We start from the raw sequence: 19,954 nt of genomic DNA, 5'->3' as shown, positions 1-19,954 counted from the left end.
TCTGACATTTTCCCATTGCTAAAAAATAGTGTCGATAAATTATGGCTCAGATACTGGGGAGGTTTTCCCACTCATTTTGACTACAAAGACATTGTACCATCCATTTCTCCTCTCCCTTGGTTTGATAAATCTAAAATATCTCCCAAGAATATTTCCTCTTTCTGTCTCCTCTTTGGACACACCTTACTACCTTCGCACTCTTTTAAGCTCGGCCTAAACGATTCCCCCCTCTGCACCTGACACTTGCTTTGTCATTCACATTCTTTTTAACTGTCCATATATCTTCTCCCAACGCAAAGCTTTTTCTCCTTAATCAATTCTCTAAATATTCCAGCCAATCCTCAATCTATCCTTTCCTGAAATTCTCAATCTGTAATTTTGTCCACACTTAATTTATTCATCCAGGCGGGTTTCATAATTTAAATTTAAAAAAAAAAAAATGTTTTTATTTTAATTTAGTAGATATTATATATTACATGTTTATTGTAATTGTCAAAACTAATGGTTCTCGCCAAATTTCTTAAATAATAAAAAAAAATACTTATATTCTATTATAGTGTATACTATATTTAACCTATGATCAACCTTTTAAGTTTGCCAGTGTGGCAGTGGTATATTTTAAGAAATTGATTGTAACAAAAAGCTACCATAAGCTTATATAAGTATATGGACAACTGGTATAATTTATTTAATATACCTACCCGCACATACTTTCCAATTATATCTTTTTTACAAAATATCACATTTATTTTTAATTACTTATTCATGGCACAAGTTCATACCTGTTTCCTTTAAAAATCAATTATCAATTTTTATACAGGTTTCCCATGATGATTTACTCATTAAGATATCTCCTGAAATAATAAATATATCTTAAATCTGTTTTTTTTTTTTAATAGACTCACGTAGACAAGGGCTATATGTATTTTATTTTTAAATTTAATTAAATTGTTTGGTAAAAATGATTTATTAATTTTTTTAATTTTTTATACATTTCGACTATTAGACTACAAAAACACAAAAAGTTCATGTTTTATAGTATATTTCATTATAATTTGGAAATTGTTGAAAACACCAAATCTAAACTTGGCCAAAAACAAAGGACCGATCTCTGAAAAATCGACGAAAAATATAAAAATGTGTTAGAAAAAAATACCGGGCTAAAAGCTATGTCTACGATACGTAATATTTTAAATGGCGACGATGTAGATGAAGATTTTCCTAATCTAACTCCTGGGGAATTTACACAATTTAAATATGCAAAAATTACGTCATGTGATGTCGAACGGAGTTTTAGCAAATATAAAAACATTATGAGGTCAAACAGAATATCGTTCATTTATGAAAATTTAAAACATCATGTAATTCATTTGAGTAGCTTTATCAATTAATATTTTAGAGATTTTATTACAGTCCCTAAAATATCCAAATTTTCGTACTACACACATAGTCCCTAATCTAAATTATACATAGTACATATCAGTTAATGATAATTGATAATATATACAGGGTGTAACAGATATACTGACTTTTAGAATAACTTTTGTTCTAATTAATTTTTTTTTAATTTTTTTTTTTGATTATTATAAAGAGCCCCTTGCACAACACGTACAATATAAAAAAAAATTTCATTTTTTTAATAGTACAAATAAAAAAATTTTAATTTGATTAAATTTTTGTTGGAAAAATTCAAAATAGCCAATTTGTAAATTTAATTAAAAGAAATATTTTGATGGTAAAAATACTTATCTAAATCAATCAGTTTATTTTTTAGAATTTTTTAAAATATCAATATTTTTTTGCATAAATTACTTTGGAGCGTTATTATTTCTGAAATGAGTATATTTCTTAAATTAGTTATTAATTATATAATTTTCACAATTTTTGTTGTACGTTTAATTAGCATAATTTTTTTTTTTAGTCAGTTCTATCTGATACACTCTGTATTTACAATAAATAATTTTATTTAAATAAAGGAGAACCTTTATTTAACAATTTTAAAGGTTCTTTAAAAAAAATTTGTGAAACAAAATTTTTGTAGAAAAATTTTTTTTTATATTTTTCTGATATCCTGAATTAATATAGTTATATTAAAATGTTATAGAATATTATTATAAAGGTTATTATAACACACTTTTAAATTTCGTACTACACACAATTTTAGGGACTGGATTTTAAGATTTTAGAATTTTTTTAATGTTTTTATATTTTAAGTGTTTAACATATTTATTTTTATTAATTGGTATTTAAAAGAATTTATAGAAAATATGTTTTTTAAATAATATTTATAAATTTATAATTTATCTGGTGTATTTTTTAGCATATTTTTAATAAACCAAATTCAGATTTAATCATTTTTTATTGCATATAAATCCTAGCCCTAATTATTACTATAATAAGTAATAACTTATTAGATCGTAGATACCCTCGGAATTCAATGGTTATTATTATCTATTTTTTCTATGTAGCTAGGTACATTATACCATAATTTGATTATACATAACTCTATAACTGTATAATCTGGGCGACTCTAGGGAGATGGGAGGTGTCAGAAACTCGGTCGGCATTTTATAACAATTCTTAAGAAGTATAATAGATAGGTAGTTAAAATATTTATTTTTAATTTTTTGTCCTTGAAATTACGATTTTCGTAAATCGACAAAAAATAATTATAGTTCTTATATAAAATAAATTACTATTATAACTACAGAGTACAGATTTCTATGCAATCGAGCATTTTTTTCCTTTTCAAATTTTTGAATTTTCATAAGTATTTTCACAAATCATAATAATTTGAATCTAATAGTGAAATTTGGTTTTGTATATCTAATGGTTACCTATTGCATATTTTTGCATATTTTTTACAAAATTCTAAACGTATATTGCATATTGAACCGAAAATTTTAAAAAAAATTGTATAAAATAAGATTTTGTAGGTACGGTATAAATTATAAAAATAATTATTTTGTTAGCATAAGTAATAAATTTAAGATGAATAATCGATTACGATAGAAGTTATTTTTTGTGTGTACCTAAAATTTTAAAAATATATTAAGTTGCTCGGAAAATCTCCCACATTTTTTTTTCGTTAAGTAATTAATTATTATAAATTGCTTGATTTGTAAATTTAAAAACGATAAAAAATAATTTTCTTGCATATTTTTTTTATTTTTTATTTATTTGATAAATGTATCATAATATTATTATCATGCATTTATATAATATATATGATATATTTCGATACTTTTTAATGCATGCTGCATAAAAATCATAAAAATCCTTTTCTACTTATCATCTTAAATCATGATAATTGCAAAAATACTAGTCCGTGGTTATCACTACAAAAATAAGTGATAACCGTTAAACTACTTTTTAACTATTATAATAATTAATTATTATATTTTATGAAATTGTTTTCATTCAAGTACTTATATTATTGATTTCAAATTTCGGATTTTTAAAATTGGATCTTGAATCACATTGTGTTGATTCTTTACGTTTATGCATTATTCATTTTCATTCCTAATAAAATGTTTGTGTTTCTTTGTGAAATTCGTTGAAATTCAACAAAACGTGGGAACTTGGTTTAAACATCAAAGAACTTCGGGTTGTTCAATTGTTAACATCTGATTTGTTACTTTTATTCAATGGCTAAGTATTTTAGTTCCGTTTTTCTTTCAATTCGTTCAAAACCAATAGCAATACCGAACCGTGTTTATACATTATTGAAATGTAAGTATAGTTCAAACCCAGAACAATGTCACAGCAACAGTGAAAACCAAAATGAGAATGATTTCATTGAAATTAAGCGCCAGCGCCTATTGAAAATAGCCATCATAGGTGTACCAAATGCTGGAAAGAGCTCATTAATCAATTCTATTATTCAAAGACCAGTAAGTACTGCCAAAATGATTAGGTATGGACAAGTATTGTAAAATTACAAAAAATGTTTAGATACACATTTAGGTAAATTTAATTAATCAACTTGAAATCACATTATGCTTGATAATTTGTAAAACTGTGTTTTCCAGATATGTCCTTATTCTTGTAAAGTTCACACTACAAGGTCTAGTGTCCGTGCAGTACAAAGTGTTGATGATACACAATTAGTGTTTTTAGACACTCCTGGTCTTGTAGACTCTACAGAAATTGCAAAGTAATCATAATTTTTAAACTGGAAACACTATTATTATAAACTATTGGCTAATCGTACACACCTTACCATTGTCATAGGTATAATTTAGAAAGGACATTTGCTAATGATTCAGTTAACTCAATCGAAGAAGCAGATATAATTGGTGTTATTCATGATGTGTCCAATCGGTATACGAGGAACCATTTAGATCCCAAAGTTTTGAGGCTTTTACATCTTTATCCTAATAAAGATTCATTTTTAGTGCTAAATAAAGTGAGTAAATATTTATTTCAACTTAAAAAGTTGATAATGAACAAATAGCTTTTCCTCTAGTAATAGAAAATATATTCCTTGCATGTTTACTTATAATTTATTAAACTTGACCAGTGAGTCTTAATCTTTCAGAATCACAAAACACTTATAATTTTATAATAACTTTGCAGATTACAGCCTTAAGATAAATCAGTTTTTATATATTATAAAATCAGTGTTGGCCTGGCCATGGCTGCTAGGTCACGAACACATCCGGGGCCTCCGGCGGTAATTATGTCGAGGGGACCCGATATTACTAAAAATATAATATTTCACTACTTATAAGCATTTTTATCATTTTATGAAATAATATGTTTGGTGGCCCTTCTGAAAAAATGCATCCGGAGCCCTTTAAGTACCAGGCTGACACTGTATATAATATATATAACTCAATATACCTAAAATAAAATAATTTATTGTGTTGTAAAAGTAAAGATAATGAAACTAAAAATTCTTCTTGTTTATAAACATTTTTATTTTACACTAGTTTAGTAGCTTTTATAATACCTAAAACATAAATATAATTATGGTTAGTATTAAATAATCTTATTCATGGACAAAAATTGTAGAGGGCTTAGCCCCCTCAAATATTCCATTATTAACCACTTATAACTATGTATCATTTTCAATAAGCTTGTGGCGTAGCTCAGGTTACCAATATTTTACCCTTTATCAGTATGCATACAATGTTTTTTTAAAGGTTTTTATATGAACCTAACCATAATAAAAACAAACATATCTACTTCTATTTAACAAATTTCTCTATAACAAGAATTGTTTTTTCCCACAAGACTTTGTCATGGAAAGTTTAGAAGTTTCACTGTAAATTATACAAAATAATTACTTTGTATTCACTTATTTATAAACAAAAAATTATGTGTTTTAGATAGATCTTTTAAAGTCTAAAAGCTATCTTTTAGATTTGGCGAGGTCTTTAACATGTTATAAACATAATAACATTCATATTCCTGAACCATACACTATGACACCTGAAAAAAGAAGAACTCATGAAAGCTTAAAAATTCAAGAGAGGATGTTGGGGAAAAAAATTATGAAATCTGTTGGTTGGGAAAACTTTAAAGATGTATTTATGGTATCTGCAATCCATAGTCTGGGTTCATCAGATATAAAGGTCAGTTATTAAGAGAACACCACATAGGAATTTGTGTTTAAGTCTTACAAACATACAACATGGTAGATTTCACGTTTTTTAATAATACGTTTTACTCTGTAATTTCTAAAATTAGATTGAATTTACCTCTCATATATTTTAAAGGCAAGAATATTATATAAGACACTTCAAACAATTTTATAGATGTTATCATTTTTAAGTAATTTTTGATTATTTATATGTACAAAAAAAAACAGTTTAAAAATGGTTATAATAGTATCAGTTAAAATTCTCCGAGTTGTCCTAGATAATATTCTTGCCTTTAAATTTTATAATAGGTAAATTCACTCTAGTTTTAGAAATTACAGAGTAAAACGTATTATCGTGAATGTAAAATCTGCTTTGTTGTATGCTTGTAAGACAGAGACAACAAATGCCCATGTGGTGTCCTTTTAAATATTTTTATTGATTAGATTGTGTGTATTGAAATAATATACTGACCAATATTTTTACAAAATTAGTTTCAATGGATATTGTTAAAAAATTACTTAATCTTTTTTTTCTGAGGTTAGGTTCATCAGTGTTAAATTTCCAATTTTAATTTTTTGATATTAGTTCAGTGTATTAGTTATAATATTATTTTCAAAGTAGATGATGTAAAATTGGTTTTAGGGTAGGGCCACAAATAGCGGTTGAACTGTCTAAGGACCGTTTCACATTGACGCGCATCATACTCGATGTATCGTACGCGCGCGTTTTTAGTTTACATTGATAAAGTTCATACGCATCATACTGGCAAGGGAAACGTGTCATCGTCGGAGTGGCGTGTATTCATTTAACAAATGCAACTGAAAACGCGCGATACGTCGCATATGTAAAGCGTCCATGTGAAATGGGCCTAACAAATTCAAATTGTTTGATTTTAAATGCAACCACCTGATACGAGTTCACACTTGAGCAGTTCAGCCGCTGGAACGGTCTCGATATGCGGTTCAACCGCTATGTGTGGCCCACAGCTTAATGATGAATTAATTAATAATACTTGAAATATCGTGTATTATTAAAAATTACTATATTTAACAGTACTATCATTGTTGTTACATTATTTATAACTTACAGATGTATGCACTTAAATTTTTCTTAAATTTTGTCTCCTAAAAGGTACGCATGTGTGGCCCTTTTATTGATTCCTTACCACCATTTTTCAATAAGATTCATGTAGGTAATTATTATTGTATAATATTATACTTCGGAAACATAATATCGATTGTTGTACTCCACATATTTTTATAGCATTTTATAAACTTTCTATCTTTTAAGTATATGCATTATTTAATAAATACCTTCAATGAAATTGAGTAGTAGAGCATAAACAACAAGTGTCACATAACTGCTACTATTACAATCTGCAATAAAGCACATACAACAAGAAATCCCAATTTATTTTGACACAATTATTTATAGTTCTAATTGTTCTAATTACTAAACCACAGATGTTATTTATATAGTTTTGATTATGAATTACACCATTTTTTTCTATGAATGTACCATTTAATCTATTCTGTCTTAAAGGTTCTTGTCTCGAGTTTTGATGTTAACATAATAAAAGTATTTATTAATTTAAAAAAAAAAAAATTATTGTTTATTTCACCACAAACAAATGATTTCAGTACATTACGAAAACCTAAATTTTGACTTTTTACAGTTCATCTATAAGTCCGAATTGAAAGGTATAATAGATTTACCTATATTCTAAAATAAATTAGTGATTTCTAAGTGATTCACTATAATAGGTACTATACATATTTTTTTTTTTCATTTACACAAAAGTTTACAATAATTTGTTATTTAATCTATATTATGAGCATCGGGCTATCCAATTAATGAAAAATCAAATACATAATGAATAATAATATTGTGCACCTAATACTTGTTGTATAATAAAATTGTGTATATTTTGTTGCTTTTAGGATTATTTATTACAAAAGAGTAAACCATCACCTTGGATATTTCCCAAAGATGTATTGACTGATAAAGAAGACCACAAATTAGTACTGCACATGATAGAGTCAATACTATATGATTTGTTACCCAATGAAGTTCCTTACAACTTAAAAGTAGAAATGGAATATTATGAAGTTTCTCGGGAAGGTAAGTTCAGTTTTTTGAGTAACATATATTATATATGTGTTGTAAGTAATAAAAAAAAATATAACACTTATTTAATGATATCTAGGTAACATACACATTGTTGTATTAATTCACTGCAATACACCAAGAATAGAGAAGCTGGTGATGGGAAAAAGAGGCAGTCGTATCAGGAACATTGCTAAGACATCAGAACAACAACTTAGAAATCTGTTTTTAACTGATGTTTTCCTCAAATTGGTCGTCACAGATAAACAAAAACATACTGTACAACAAATGACAGATACCTTAGTATCTTAAGATATCTAAGTTGGTAATCTGACATAATATGCAATAACAACCATTGCTATGTAATTTTTTTTTTTTATTCTTATTACAATGTTGTTAAATTTATTTTTTAATACAGCATTTATGAAAAAGTATTATTTGCTGATTCCTAGTGGTACTGATAAATCTAAAATAATTATGTAAATTAATATTAAAATTGTTACCTAATGAATATAAAATCAACACTCTCTTCCTAAAAATTGGCAACTTTTTCTATGATAATTAATATATACAATGTATATTATTATTAAGTTAAAATATGTAAGTGTACTAGAAAAAGCTTGCTACCAAAGCAATCTGTTTTTCCTTTAGTAAAATAGGCCTGTAAAACTTTTGCATCCTCTTTTCAAAAACTGAAATGAAACAATTTTATTCCAATTCGTTCTCCTTGTTACTAAACATTCGTCATCTTCCAATTAGATTTAAAATTTAATATCATAACAATGTTATTGCAGCTATGTTCTTAGTAATACTGAAATGGTAAAATATTATATATTTTAGAAACTACCTTATTACATAAGTTATAAAGTATTATATAGGACAATAGGAGATGCGTCCTGAGAGTTTTAGATTCTAAGCCGAGTGATGAATGTATTGATTTTACAATGATATGTGTTTGCTTTTATTTTATTTGTGTCTGCATACGTGATAAGTAGGGCAGAGAACTTGAAGCATTTGCATATTTGTTTTACATAGTCACAAAAATAGCAGAGTACAATACAAATACACTTCATGTTTTCACAAAGCTAGTTTTGAAATTTTATTGTGCATATAAATGCATATTTTGCGCTTTTTTGGTTTTTAAGGCATATATTACACTTACTTTTATATGCTATTTTGTACTATCTAAGACATATTTAACTTAAATCAATTTTTTCCACTTTGACATTTTTATTTCAAACAATACAGTCAAAATGTTAGGATAAAAATATATTTATTTTTAATATTTGTCGTATAATAATATAATATGGCTTTTGACTGTCCACGGGCGCACATTTTTCGAAGAAGCGATAACGATCTAACCTCGTACACTATACCTACGACATCACCACCACAGATTTCTACGCACCACGCGGGCTTTTATTCGATTAGCATTTATTTATAAAACATTTCTAAACATAACAATAATAAATATTTTAGTCTTTAGTCCCAGTCAGTTCTGTGGAATGTACATTTTAAGTGCATAAGTGCTTGCATATTTAAAGCTTTTTTAGAGCTACAAGTCCTCTACTCAGTCTACCCTAATGATAAGTAGTCAAAATAGTGATTCAATTTTCAACTTCATTAAACTTTTCTATGTTCTGTTTGTACTCTTCTGGTATCCGAGTTGTCAAAATTTTAAATTCTCACTTCTCAGTAGCTTTCATGTTTTCATAACAAAATTGGGAAATTAGTTTTTCAACAAAATAAATTTTGTTTTTTGTCGTAAAAAATTAACTATAGATTCATGATTTTGTCACCGAATGTTTATTATTAGTGTTTTCTGTACACTATAAAATTTTCAAAATATTTTGACTTTTTGAATTATTCATATGTACGAGAACATTTTAGATTATTCTTAGTTTATTTTTAATTGTTATTGATAAAAAATTCTTTGCTTGGTCAAACAACTTAAAATTATAATACAAGGTCTCTCATAAATTATTAGTAGAGATTAAAAAATAGTTGAGCGTGAATTAACAACAATTTTTTATGGGCGCGTCTGAACTCTGAAGTAAGTATTTTTTCGATATTGGATATTCACTCGTAAACTGACAAATTCTCATTGATAGATTTTCTTATTTTATTTTTATTCAAAAATGAATAACCCTAGATATTTGTTATTCTTACCAAATGTTAATTTTATAATTTTCTATATTTATAGGATTTTCAAAATGTTTGAATTCGTTTGAACTATTTATCTTATACTTATGAAGTTATAACCATGAATTTGAATTTTTTTTTTTGTATAAATGCAAATACAATTATTGACAAAACTTTGAAAATCAAGGGTTCCTCGTATCATAGTTGTTATAATAACAATTAAAAAATAGTAAATGTACAAATTATGCATAATTTTTTTACAATCATTTAGAGCTTAATATTTTTTAACAAATTCATCGAAATCTTTAAAATTTGTGGGCAAATCTTTTTGTACCTACCTAGTTAAAAATGTTTAAATGTTTAAATTTTTACTGTTAGGGATTGAACATCTAAATTAAGTTTCTTAAAAGTTGTTCATACTACAACCAAAACAACTGAAAAATATTCACAATTTTTTTTTTTATAGATATTTTAAGTTCAAATTTGGGTGAAAATGTGAAATCAGATTTTTTAACGAAGAATAACGATTTTAGTTAGTTGTAATTTAAAAATATTATTCGTGCGTAGATATTTAAAACTTTTGAAGTATCTACCTATATATTTATATTATATTGCATACGCACAATGTTATTATCAAATGTAATTTTTTTGATAAAAATTAATTTGACATAGGTATCGCATTAGGTTATCCTAATAGGTATAGATAACCTACCTACTGATATTTAAAAGTAAAATTATTTATAAATAACATACTATTATTATAGACTATAGTGATAAAAATATAAATTATGAGCTGTAATGTTGTTCAGTTATTTGGCAGCCTGGCGTGTTAAAACTTATGACGCCACTGAACTGACCGAAATTAAATTTTTCCGTGTAGGTACAATATTAATTATTATATTTAAACATGACGTTGGGGGGCTTATAGCCGTCCCGGCGCTCTAGTCAAATATTATTCTTCATCCATACTGGCACGATAATAATATATTATATGCGACACAGGTTATAGACCCGAACCGGTTGTGTTTACACAACATCATACACATATAATTATAGTGAGTATATTTTGATGTTAATTCTGCTATACGAACTGGAAGAAGACGAATTTGTCGAGTTATCTTGCGCGTTTGTCTGTTTACAATATTATATTATATAAACCAGCTAAATGGTCATAAACTCATAACGCTTTCACCTGCAACTGAATTGCTTCTGATGCTAGAATAGCTTCCCGTTCAAGGTCGGTTTGATGTCCAAACACGACAGTGCGTCACAAATTTACAATTATTATAAGTCGTAGAAAATTCTCGGATGGCCTGTCCGTGCAGCACCTACTTCAGTTCAACCTATATCGGATATAAATAATAATTCAGATACAATTTACGCATTATATATTGTGCTCGACGCACGACGGCTTACACCAATGATATTGAAGTTGATTAATTTAATTAGCTCGTCGCTGAATTTCCGTCTTTGCTTTTTAATCCAATCAGAAACGATCTTAAATTTCTGCCACTTTACTTATTATTATTCCTATATAATATTTTTCATTGTAGGACAGTATAGGTGACAATAAGTACCTATTGTGTCAAGGAAAACCACCTCTTATTAGTCATTTCAATGGAGTGATTTTCGCGTTGTCGCTTATTATATCATATATAATATAGTGTTTAGTGTGTGTAGAATACTAATGTGTATACTATCATCTATATAGGCACTAGGCTCTAATTTTAAACCAATATACCACAAACTACTAAAGTCTAAAACTAATAAAATCACTCGATATAATCGTATAGATAGAATAGTAAACGCGTCAGTACGATACCACAAGCACTAATAGGGTATTAGGGTGGTACCTAACCTGCAGGGGCGTCATTTGGAGGGTGGCAGCGAGTGCGGTTGCACATCGCACCCCTTACTTTTAGAATGTTACAATTGGCCTGCGCCTTGCTGAAGCCTAAAATAATGCACGAGCCACGAATGCACAATTATTTATATGATTAAAATCAAATTGTAATAACCGGTCTATATGGAAATAATTGAATGCAGGATAATATACATATACGTATGTATATCTATTTTTATATGGCCTGGTGAGTAGTATATATTTGTATGTTCACAGCCAGCTTTTCCACGGTAAAAATTGTTTTTCAAGCGGAAAATTCTCCCTTGGAGCACACTGATTTACCGCGTAACACAATACGGTGATTACACAAGATTGTCCACCTATTTGCCCCTTACACAAAAATATTTACCGTATCAACTATTTTTTTATTAGATTTTCAGATTTTTTTAAATTTTTATAAAAAAAGTTTATTAAATAATTTGTTCTTTACTTGAAATATTATTTTTATAAAAATTAGTGATATTTGATTGAAAAAATTTAAAAAAAAACGGAAAAAAATAGTTGATGCGGTAAATATTTTTGTGTAAGGGGCAAATAGGTGGACAATCTTGTGTAATCACCGTATTGTGTTACGCGGTAAATCAGTGTGCTCCAAGGGAGAATTTTCCCCTTGAAAAACAATTTTTACCGCGGAAAAGCTGGCTGTGAACATACAAATATATACTACTCTGGTGAAATTTCAAAATGGCCAGCTTGAAATTTCGCACACCCGAAAAAAAACCTGAAATGACGCCCCTGTACCTAACCTATAATGGGCTATGACACTATGCGTTAGTTAGGTAGCTACTTATGAGTAGTAATATTTATCTATGATGCTTTCGCAATATTTCGAGATATTAGATTTCTATGATGTGCAATTTTATATTTCAGGTAATTTTAGATTATTAATTATCTTTAAAAAAATTAATGATTTTTTTTTTTCCATACATTTGTCACTAGGTTCAAGGTTGGTATGTACAAATATAATTCTGAATTCTGAGACAAAGCTGAAGTGTAGAATCCTATAGTGATTGTAGAGCACAGTTCACACAGGAATTTTTTCGGAGAGAGTTGTGCTGATAACATTTTTTCCGAAATTAGATACATTCAACTAATACAAGCTATAGGTGTTGATGAGAGGGCCATTTTGCAAAATACATTTTTACAAAGGAAGACAGTTTGAGGAGGAGCCTTTGACACCTAATCTCTCACTCCCCATTTCCTGTATTATCTACAGTAACAGTTTAGACTATTTAGAATATTAGAGCCGATCAGTATCTACTCGAAATTGAATACCTATTATCGGGAGAGAACTTGTACACATTTATTAGAAAAATAACACATACGGGCTTAATAAATAATAAGTTTCTAGTAATCTACTATGAAAAACTTATTGTTCGTTGTTATAAGTTTTAATTTCTAACAAATCCAATATTTCCAGTACATTTTGAATATTACTTAGTCTTGAAAAATAGTAAATATTTACCTTTCAAAAAGGATTTCATGTAGATTTTGGCTGTGGACCGAGGATACACCCATTTATGCCAATAAGTAGATAATAAGTAGGTACCCTCATTATAGGTATAAAATATTCGACAGCTTAACTAAATGATATATTATATACAAGATCCAACTCAATTTATTTTTGAGAAATATTTTTTTAATAAACATAATCTACCAATGTTTTTTTCCAGAGACCTCCGGAAACCGGATACGTGCCCTTGCTTTTTTTAGCTATATGATTTACAAATAGATTTTTTACAATAACAAGCTATACATTTTTCGCATCTTATATGTCTTCAAGAAATCATATTTTAATTTTGTACTATAATGCCGTGGGAAAATTGACAATCGCCTACAAAAGTACAAAATTAATTCAATATTTCGTGTGGCTTACAGTATTACCTTTAACTTATATAGGTACCATTACTACTATTAGTACCTACTTATTGGCATATTTATCCAAAAGATTGCAGCTAGAGTACAGGGCATCATATCTATACTTGATAGTAATTTAGTGATTGCCAATAGGCTTATATTTGTTATGTTTTTTTTGAATTTAACAATGTTTATCAACAAACTTATAAATGTATATTATTACTTAGGTATTATAACAATATAATATCATGTTTGAAATATTAAAATGAAGATTCTATACTTATTATATACATACCAGTATGTTCATAAGTTATAATTATAACTCATAACAAATACACTTCAGCCATATAATTATCATATAAGTTATATAAACAATTAATGTGAAGTAATACACTGTATTACTGAATAATATTCTTAATTTCAAAAGCCCCAACAGGCGTAAAATATTTTAATTATTCGAATTTAATATTTTCTTTTGTGGCTAATTTCATTTTAGCTTGAAGTTTAAGATACCAACATTTAATTCGATTTTTACTCATATATATGTATATGTATAATCTTTTTATTGGTTTTAATTGATTTTTATTTTATTTGTCAATTCTATAGATTTGTGATCACTAAGGCAAAATTCACACTTTTTACCAATAATATAAAATTATTATATTTAAAAATTGTTGATCAGGAACGGAAATCTGTGATATATACACTTAAGTCTAAGCTCAACATTTTTTTCTCGGGTAGAACGTTTCTGTCTTAGATTTTAATCTAGACAAATACCTCGTCACGGTGACATGAATTTTTTTAGGGCAACATAATTTCATTGGCCATCTCCTACTTTTATTCCGCTAATGATGATACTCTTTTCCAACAAATTTCCTTGTACATATATTTTACACCCTCTTTGAATTCTTAGAACATCACATTAACAATACCGCTGGTAAAGTTCTTAAAGTATATTGAATTTAATGAAACGTAAACATCATGCAATAATGTACGCCAATGTTTAATTCCACATAAACTGGCTATAAATTGTTTAATAATTTTCCAAATATACCAATATTAAATCTTCAAAATTGGCGATTTGGAAAAAAAACAAAACCATGTGTACCATATCTAATAAAAATGCAGCATTAGATCTTCGGTTTATTTAACAAAACCTTAAAGTCAAGTTATACCAGAGTAAATCAACAGTATAGTGTTCACGTATAGTTAATCGAAAATTAATGTATTTAATATTTATGGCCCATTCGAAATAAGCACCCAACTATTATACCTACCAATCAAAGTTAAATATTATTTCATTCTTGTTCACAAAATTATTAAGTTAGTATCTATCAGAATTATTCTTTTCAGTAACATTAATCTCTAGTTAGTAGTTACACAGGAATATTGATTACCACATCACTTTGAAAATACATTTCTCTACCGATAAAATTGTAACATTACAATACCATAATTTACCTACTGTTTTTGAATTCCCTCTAGAATCTAATCTGGAGTCTCGATAATAAATATAAATTTAAACACTCGTGTAGTATTATCTTACCACATTCTCATTTCGTTTGTAAACTACCTAACAATTAACAATACAAATGTGATTACGGAGTGTCATGGACGAGGTTTACGATACACATTACACAACCAAAAGACTGCACGTTGACAGCTGCTGCTGCTTTCTCTACAATGAAAATTGTTGTTATACCTATTTGAATGTATAGTGCAAGTGTGCAACCATTTATCAGATGTAAAAATTTAAGATATATTATGATATATATATATATATATTTACCATAATTATTACCTACTTGTCAGCCTCTATGAATATGATATAATTTTGACGAATGGTAAGTATAGCTAAATAGGTATTATAGAATGTGCTTTTTAAAGTCTATAAATTACGAATATATAGTTTAGTTATAATACAGTTAACAGAAAATTCGAAGTATAAATTAATATAAGTAGATTGGTACCTACATTTAGGATAACTTTTACAAAGTCTGCGCTATTACACGAGTATTGTGCATCGGCCATTGCACGGATTAACAAAATACTGCATAAGATGGCCGCTGATAAACTATAGGTATACCTAGTTGGGCTAGTTGTGTACAGTGTACCTATATAACTCTATAAGTTCGTAAAACGTAATATACCTAATATATAATTGTTAGCCAGCAGATCCAAATAATTCGAGTTTAACGAACTGTTGTTATAATATATAATAAAAAAATTATAAAATATTAAAATAGCGATTACATACGAAGCAGAAATCAATCAAGCAGAGTTATCAAAATTACAACGACTATACATACATAAGGCGACGTCTGCGACGAAAGTGGGGCTATTGGAGTCATTTCACTTATTGTCGTACCTAACGACCAGTATTTTTTACCGTTTCTTTTCATTATTTGTTTTTAGATATATTTTATTATATTTAGTTCATTTTTTTTAACCAAGTGTTACTTATTTTTCTTTACTCCTATTTTAGAGTTTTATTACTTGTGCGTACGGAGACTTTTGTGGTGAATAACACTTTTGGAAAAGGTAGTAAGACACTGTCGTACTTACTTTTTCGTCCAGTACTCGTTATCGTGGTCAGTTGAGAGAGAGTAAGACTTTGCCTAGGTTAAAGATATCTCACCCCCAAACATCCAGTACTCGTTATCGTGGTCAGTTATTAGAGGGTAAAGTAACCTTAGAGTTGGTATAGTGTTAATCCTGTTGGACCTAGTTTAATTACCTTTTTGTGCAGTACTCGTTATCGTGGTTACTAAAAGGAGAACTTAAATAAACTCATACAGCAGATATAAATAATTTACTCGTTTGACGGTTTGGAAATCAGAATCAAAAATCTACGATCAATGTTTTTTAATTATTTTTGCTAAAATTATTAATATTAATAGTACCTAAATTACTAATTGTTTTTTTTTTTTTTTAAATCAAATTTAAATATCATTTCAGTTCACTCTATTACACATGATACAAGTCATCCACAATGAGAGAATAGTAAATGAAAATGACGAGGTATCTTCTCAGCATCACATCGGCAATTTTTCTAAGAATTTGCTTTCAGAAGATGCTTGTACACGTAGTTTAAGTCAAACAATCGTAGGTATACCTAATATTTTATTATATAATTTTTTTTTAAACACATCACAGAACCAAAACTCTTAACGATACGCGAATGTTTATAATAAGTCTGTATAGGTAATAGCTTTAATTATTAAACAGAATTATTTTTAGTTGAAGAAGTGAAGAACAATCTGCATTATTTCAAATAACTATTAACTTTCTCAAAATATTATTATACCGATTTAAATTTTACAAAGTTATTTTATATATTATGATGTTACAAAACACCATTTTTGAAAAACCTATATTTTGATTATTTTTGCCATTTTTAAATTTTTACTTTTTTAATGATTACCTATATATCTCATATATTTTTTATTCCATATTCAGAAACGAATTATTCTAATGTAGGTATAAAAACGAATTTTGATTGATTAGGTGTATATAGTTATAACCTTTCTTTGGTTTTTATAGGACATTTAAATTCTATCTTAAAATATTTAATTTTAAAATAAGGAATTAAAGATGCACCTATTTGTTGTCTTTCAAAAAATAAAAACCTAAACAATTGTAAAAACACAATTTTTTTTGTCCAAAAATTTTGACTTGGTGCGATAGCTAAATTATGTGAATACATTTTTTTTTTCTAAAATATTCATAGTCATCGAAATAATAAGTCTTATACATTCAAAAATCATCCTTAAGTTTACGATGAGTATTGTTTACTCACAGCAGGCGGGCGTACATTACATAGGTACATAATTATCTTATCTAGTATTTCCTTATTCCGGAATTGACATTACAGGAAGTAGGTATAGGTATATCGCGTAAAACTATGCAACTTCACTACCTATAGATAGTTGCACACTCGCACATCTCGAGGTCTTGGAATGTGTTGTGAACACGGACGAGTATGTTTGGCTGTATTTAATGCGTATGCTGTATGCACACAAAATCGTGTACACATTATTTATAATAAAAAACATAACATTATAAATATATCATATACATCCAGTGTTTAAAGTGGCAGAAAACTACGAAGGGGGACTGTGACCTCAATATTTATAATATTTTTTGAGTATATTATCATAATACAAAATGTAATTTTAATAAAACTATCTATCTATATCTATATAATTTCAGTAAAAACATGAATTTTCACCAGGGCTTGGATTGATGAAGTGCCCTTATAAAAATATTTAAAAATTCTCTTTCAAAAAATGAATTTATGACTAAACCTCTAAATGATTTCTTTAAATTGATCCCTAATTTCTTCAAAAATCTAAATAAATTTGTGAATCGTTTTGTTTTAAAACCAGATTAACTAATGTTGTTTTAGTTCAATGTATGTGTAGGAATTTATATTTTATATCTTTATTATTTTTCGCAATATAATCAAAATTAGGTTTAAAATGAACTAAAAGGCTAAAAAAATGTATTCTTACAAAATTAAAAAATTCACATAAATATAAAAAATTCCGGAAAATTGAAAAAGGTTTGTTGTTAGCATAGTGTGCACTTGAAACATATTTGTATTTTGGAAAGCATTGTGTCAAACATTCCAGAAAAAAAATGCAAATGCGTCGAAATTCGAGCTCTAATTATTAGTATTTACTATATTATGTGTATACTAACAAAGTGACAAAACAATTTTATAAACATTTAACATAAAAAATATAAATTAATATAGGTACTATAACTATAGGTTCTTATGAAATAATACCATGATATTATGGTTTATACCTATATATGGGACCTCTTATTTTATGTTTTTAGTGACTATATACATAACTAATATTCTCCGAATACGAGCCACAACCATTGAACATAATACACATTACTATTTCCTGCCAAAAAGTTCATTTCCATGAACTTATTTTCTATCTCTTCACCTCTTTGTCATCGCCTATAACAGTTATCTATTAGAATGATGTACAAATGTTATAAAATGACATATTATACAACAGCCGAAACAGTGAATTGCAGTTGATTAGGGAAATTAAATTGTCTTTGTATAATACATATAACGATATAATAACGGTCACAATTCAGTTTTTATAAATCATTTTGAAATCATGATCATTAAAACATTTTTAAAAAAAAGGTGAGCAAGCACTGTGCAATATAGGTTCCTGTGGGCCACTGTAATGAATGTATTAAATTATTAAATTTGATTGCAATAATATAAAATCATTTATATAAAAAAAAAACTATAACTATTTTTCAATTTTAAATGTTTATAAATAGCTCAAAAAAGATCAAAATATAATAAAATATTATATGTGTATATAAAATGATCATATTATATCATAAACATTCAGTGAAAATTTCAAGTGTACTTACGTGTATTTGTTATATGTATATATTACGCAAAAACCAAAACTTATATTATTCTTGACAAATTTGATTTTTTGAAAACTACTGTGAATTTTTAATCATAACCTCTAAAATATGGAGGTTACCAAATATTTTCAGTTTCCCACCAGAAAAGTTACTCAAGTTGAAAGTTAAAGTATTATTTTACTATAACTACTTGTCGTTCAGACAGACACAGATATAAAAATAGTAATAAAAAAGTAGAAATAATTATTGTAAAATCAATACATTTTATCGCCCCGCTTAGAATCTATACTACATCAATAATGTTATTGTGATTATGGATTAACACTGGTTGACACATGGCTATATTATTTTTAGACAGTTTCGTAATCTACAAGATAAATATTATAAGTATATACTCAATAGTCAATATAGGTAAAAAGTAATATCTAATAGCTCTTCCCTCTTCCTAAAAAAAACTTAAAACGTGAAGTATATGCTGACATATTAATAATTCTCTGTGAGTTAATGTAAGGATAGGTTAGGATTTTACATAATCTTATTTCCAAAATATCTGTATATTAGATTTGAATCTGTGACCCAGCCTACTGGTTTCTTGGTTTCTCCGGTATAATATAGGCACTACTGATAAGATCGTAACAATTTTTCTTTTCAAGGCAAATCCAATATTTTTAAGGTGAGAATGCGCATTACAAATAATTGGTTAGTTGGCAGTCTGTATACATCGCTTTTATAATAAATTAAAACAGTTTTGTCGGGAAAACCTACATTTACCTACTCATATTATATTGTCTTAAATTCTTAATACAACGCCGTGTTGACCTATATGGTAATTGAAATTACGAAAATTGAGTTTACCAGAAAATCGTTTAAAAACGTCTATATATATATAATATTGCGATAGCCGAAGTTAACCAATTTATCCTAAATACGTATTACATATTATATT

General features: G+C 27.4%; 1 protein-coding gene across 1 annotated transcript; it reads left to right on the top strand.

Annotated features, from left to right (window-relative positions):
* The first annotated feature begins 3,367 nt into the window (after positions 1 to 3,367).
* LOC107162486 (GTPase Era, mitochondrial) lies at positions 3,368 to 8,128 on the top strand. The gene is made up of 6 exons (XM_089219385.1): positions 3,368 to 3,893; positions 4,032 to 4,156; positions 4,234 to 4,408; positions 5,334 to 5,579; positions 7,529 to 7,709; positions 7,795 to 8,128. The coding sequence occupies exons 1-6, from the start codon at positions 3,648 to 3,650 to the stop codon at positions 8,004 to 8,006; spliced, it is 1,185 nt and encodes a 394-aa protein (XP_089075511.1). The 5' UTR covers positions 3,368 to 3,647; the 3' UTR covers positions 8,007 to 8,128.
* The last annotated feature ends 11,826 nt before the right edge of the window (positions 8,129 to 19,954 follow it).

This window comes from Diuraphis noxia, unplaced genomic scaffold, assembly GCF_037042655.1.
Source record: "Diuraphis noxia isolate RWA-SAM2 unplaced genomic scaffold, SU_Dnox_SAM2 contig0002, whole genome shotgun sequence".
NCBI lineage: Eukaryota > Metazoa > Arthropoda > Insecta > Hemiptera > Aphididae > Diuraphis > Diuraphis noxia.
Note: the sequence above shows the minus strand (reverse complement) of the source record. Positions and strands in the feature narration are given on the sequence as shown.

Bases quoted from the DNA above. Each gene is read 5' to 3' on its own strand.
- LOC107162486 (XM_089219385.1), top strand. From the start codon at position 3,648: ATGGCTAAGTATTTTAGTTCCGTTTTTCTTTCAATTCGTTCAAAACCA. The intron at 4,157-4,233 runs GTAATCATAATT...CCATTGTCATAG, and splicing joins GACTCTACAGAAATTGCAAA to GTATAATTTAGAAAGGACAT. The intron at 5,580-7,528 runs GTCAGTTATTAA...TGTTGCTTTTAG, and splicing joins TGGGTTCATCAGATATAAAG to GATTATTTATTACAAAAGAG.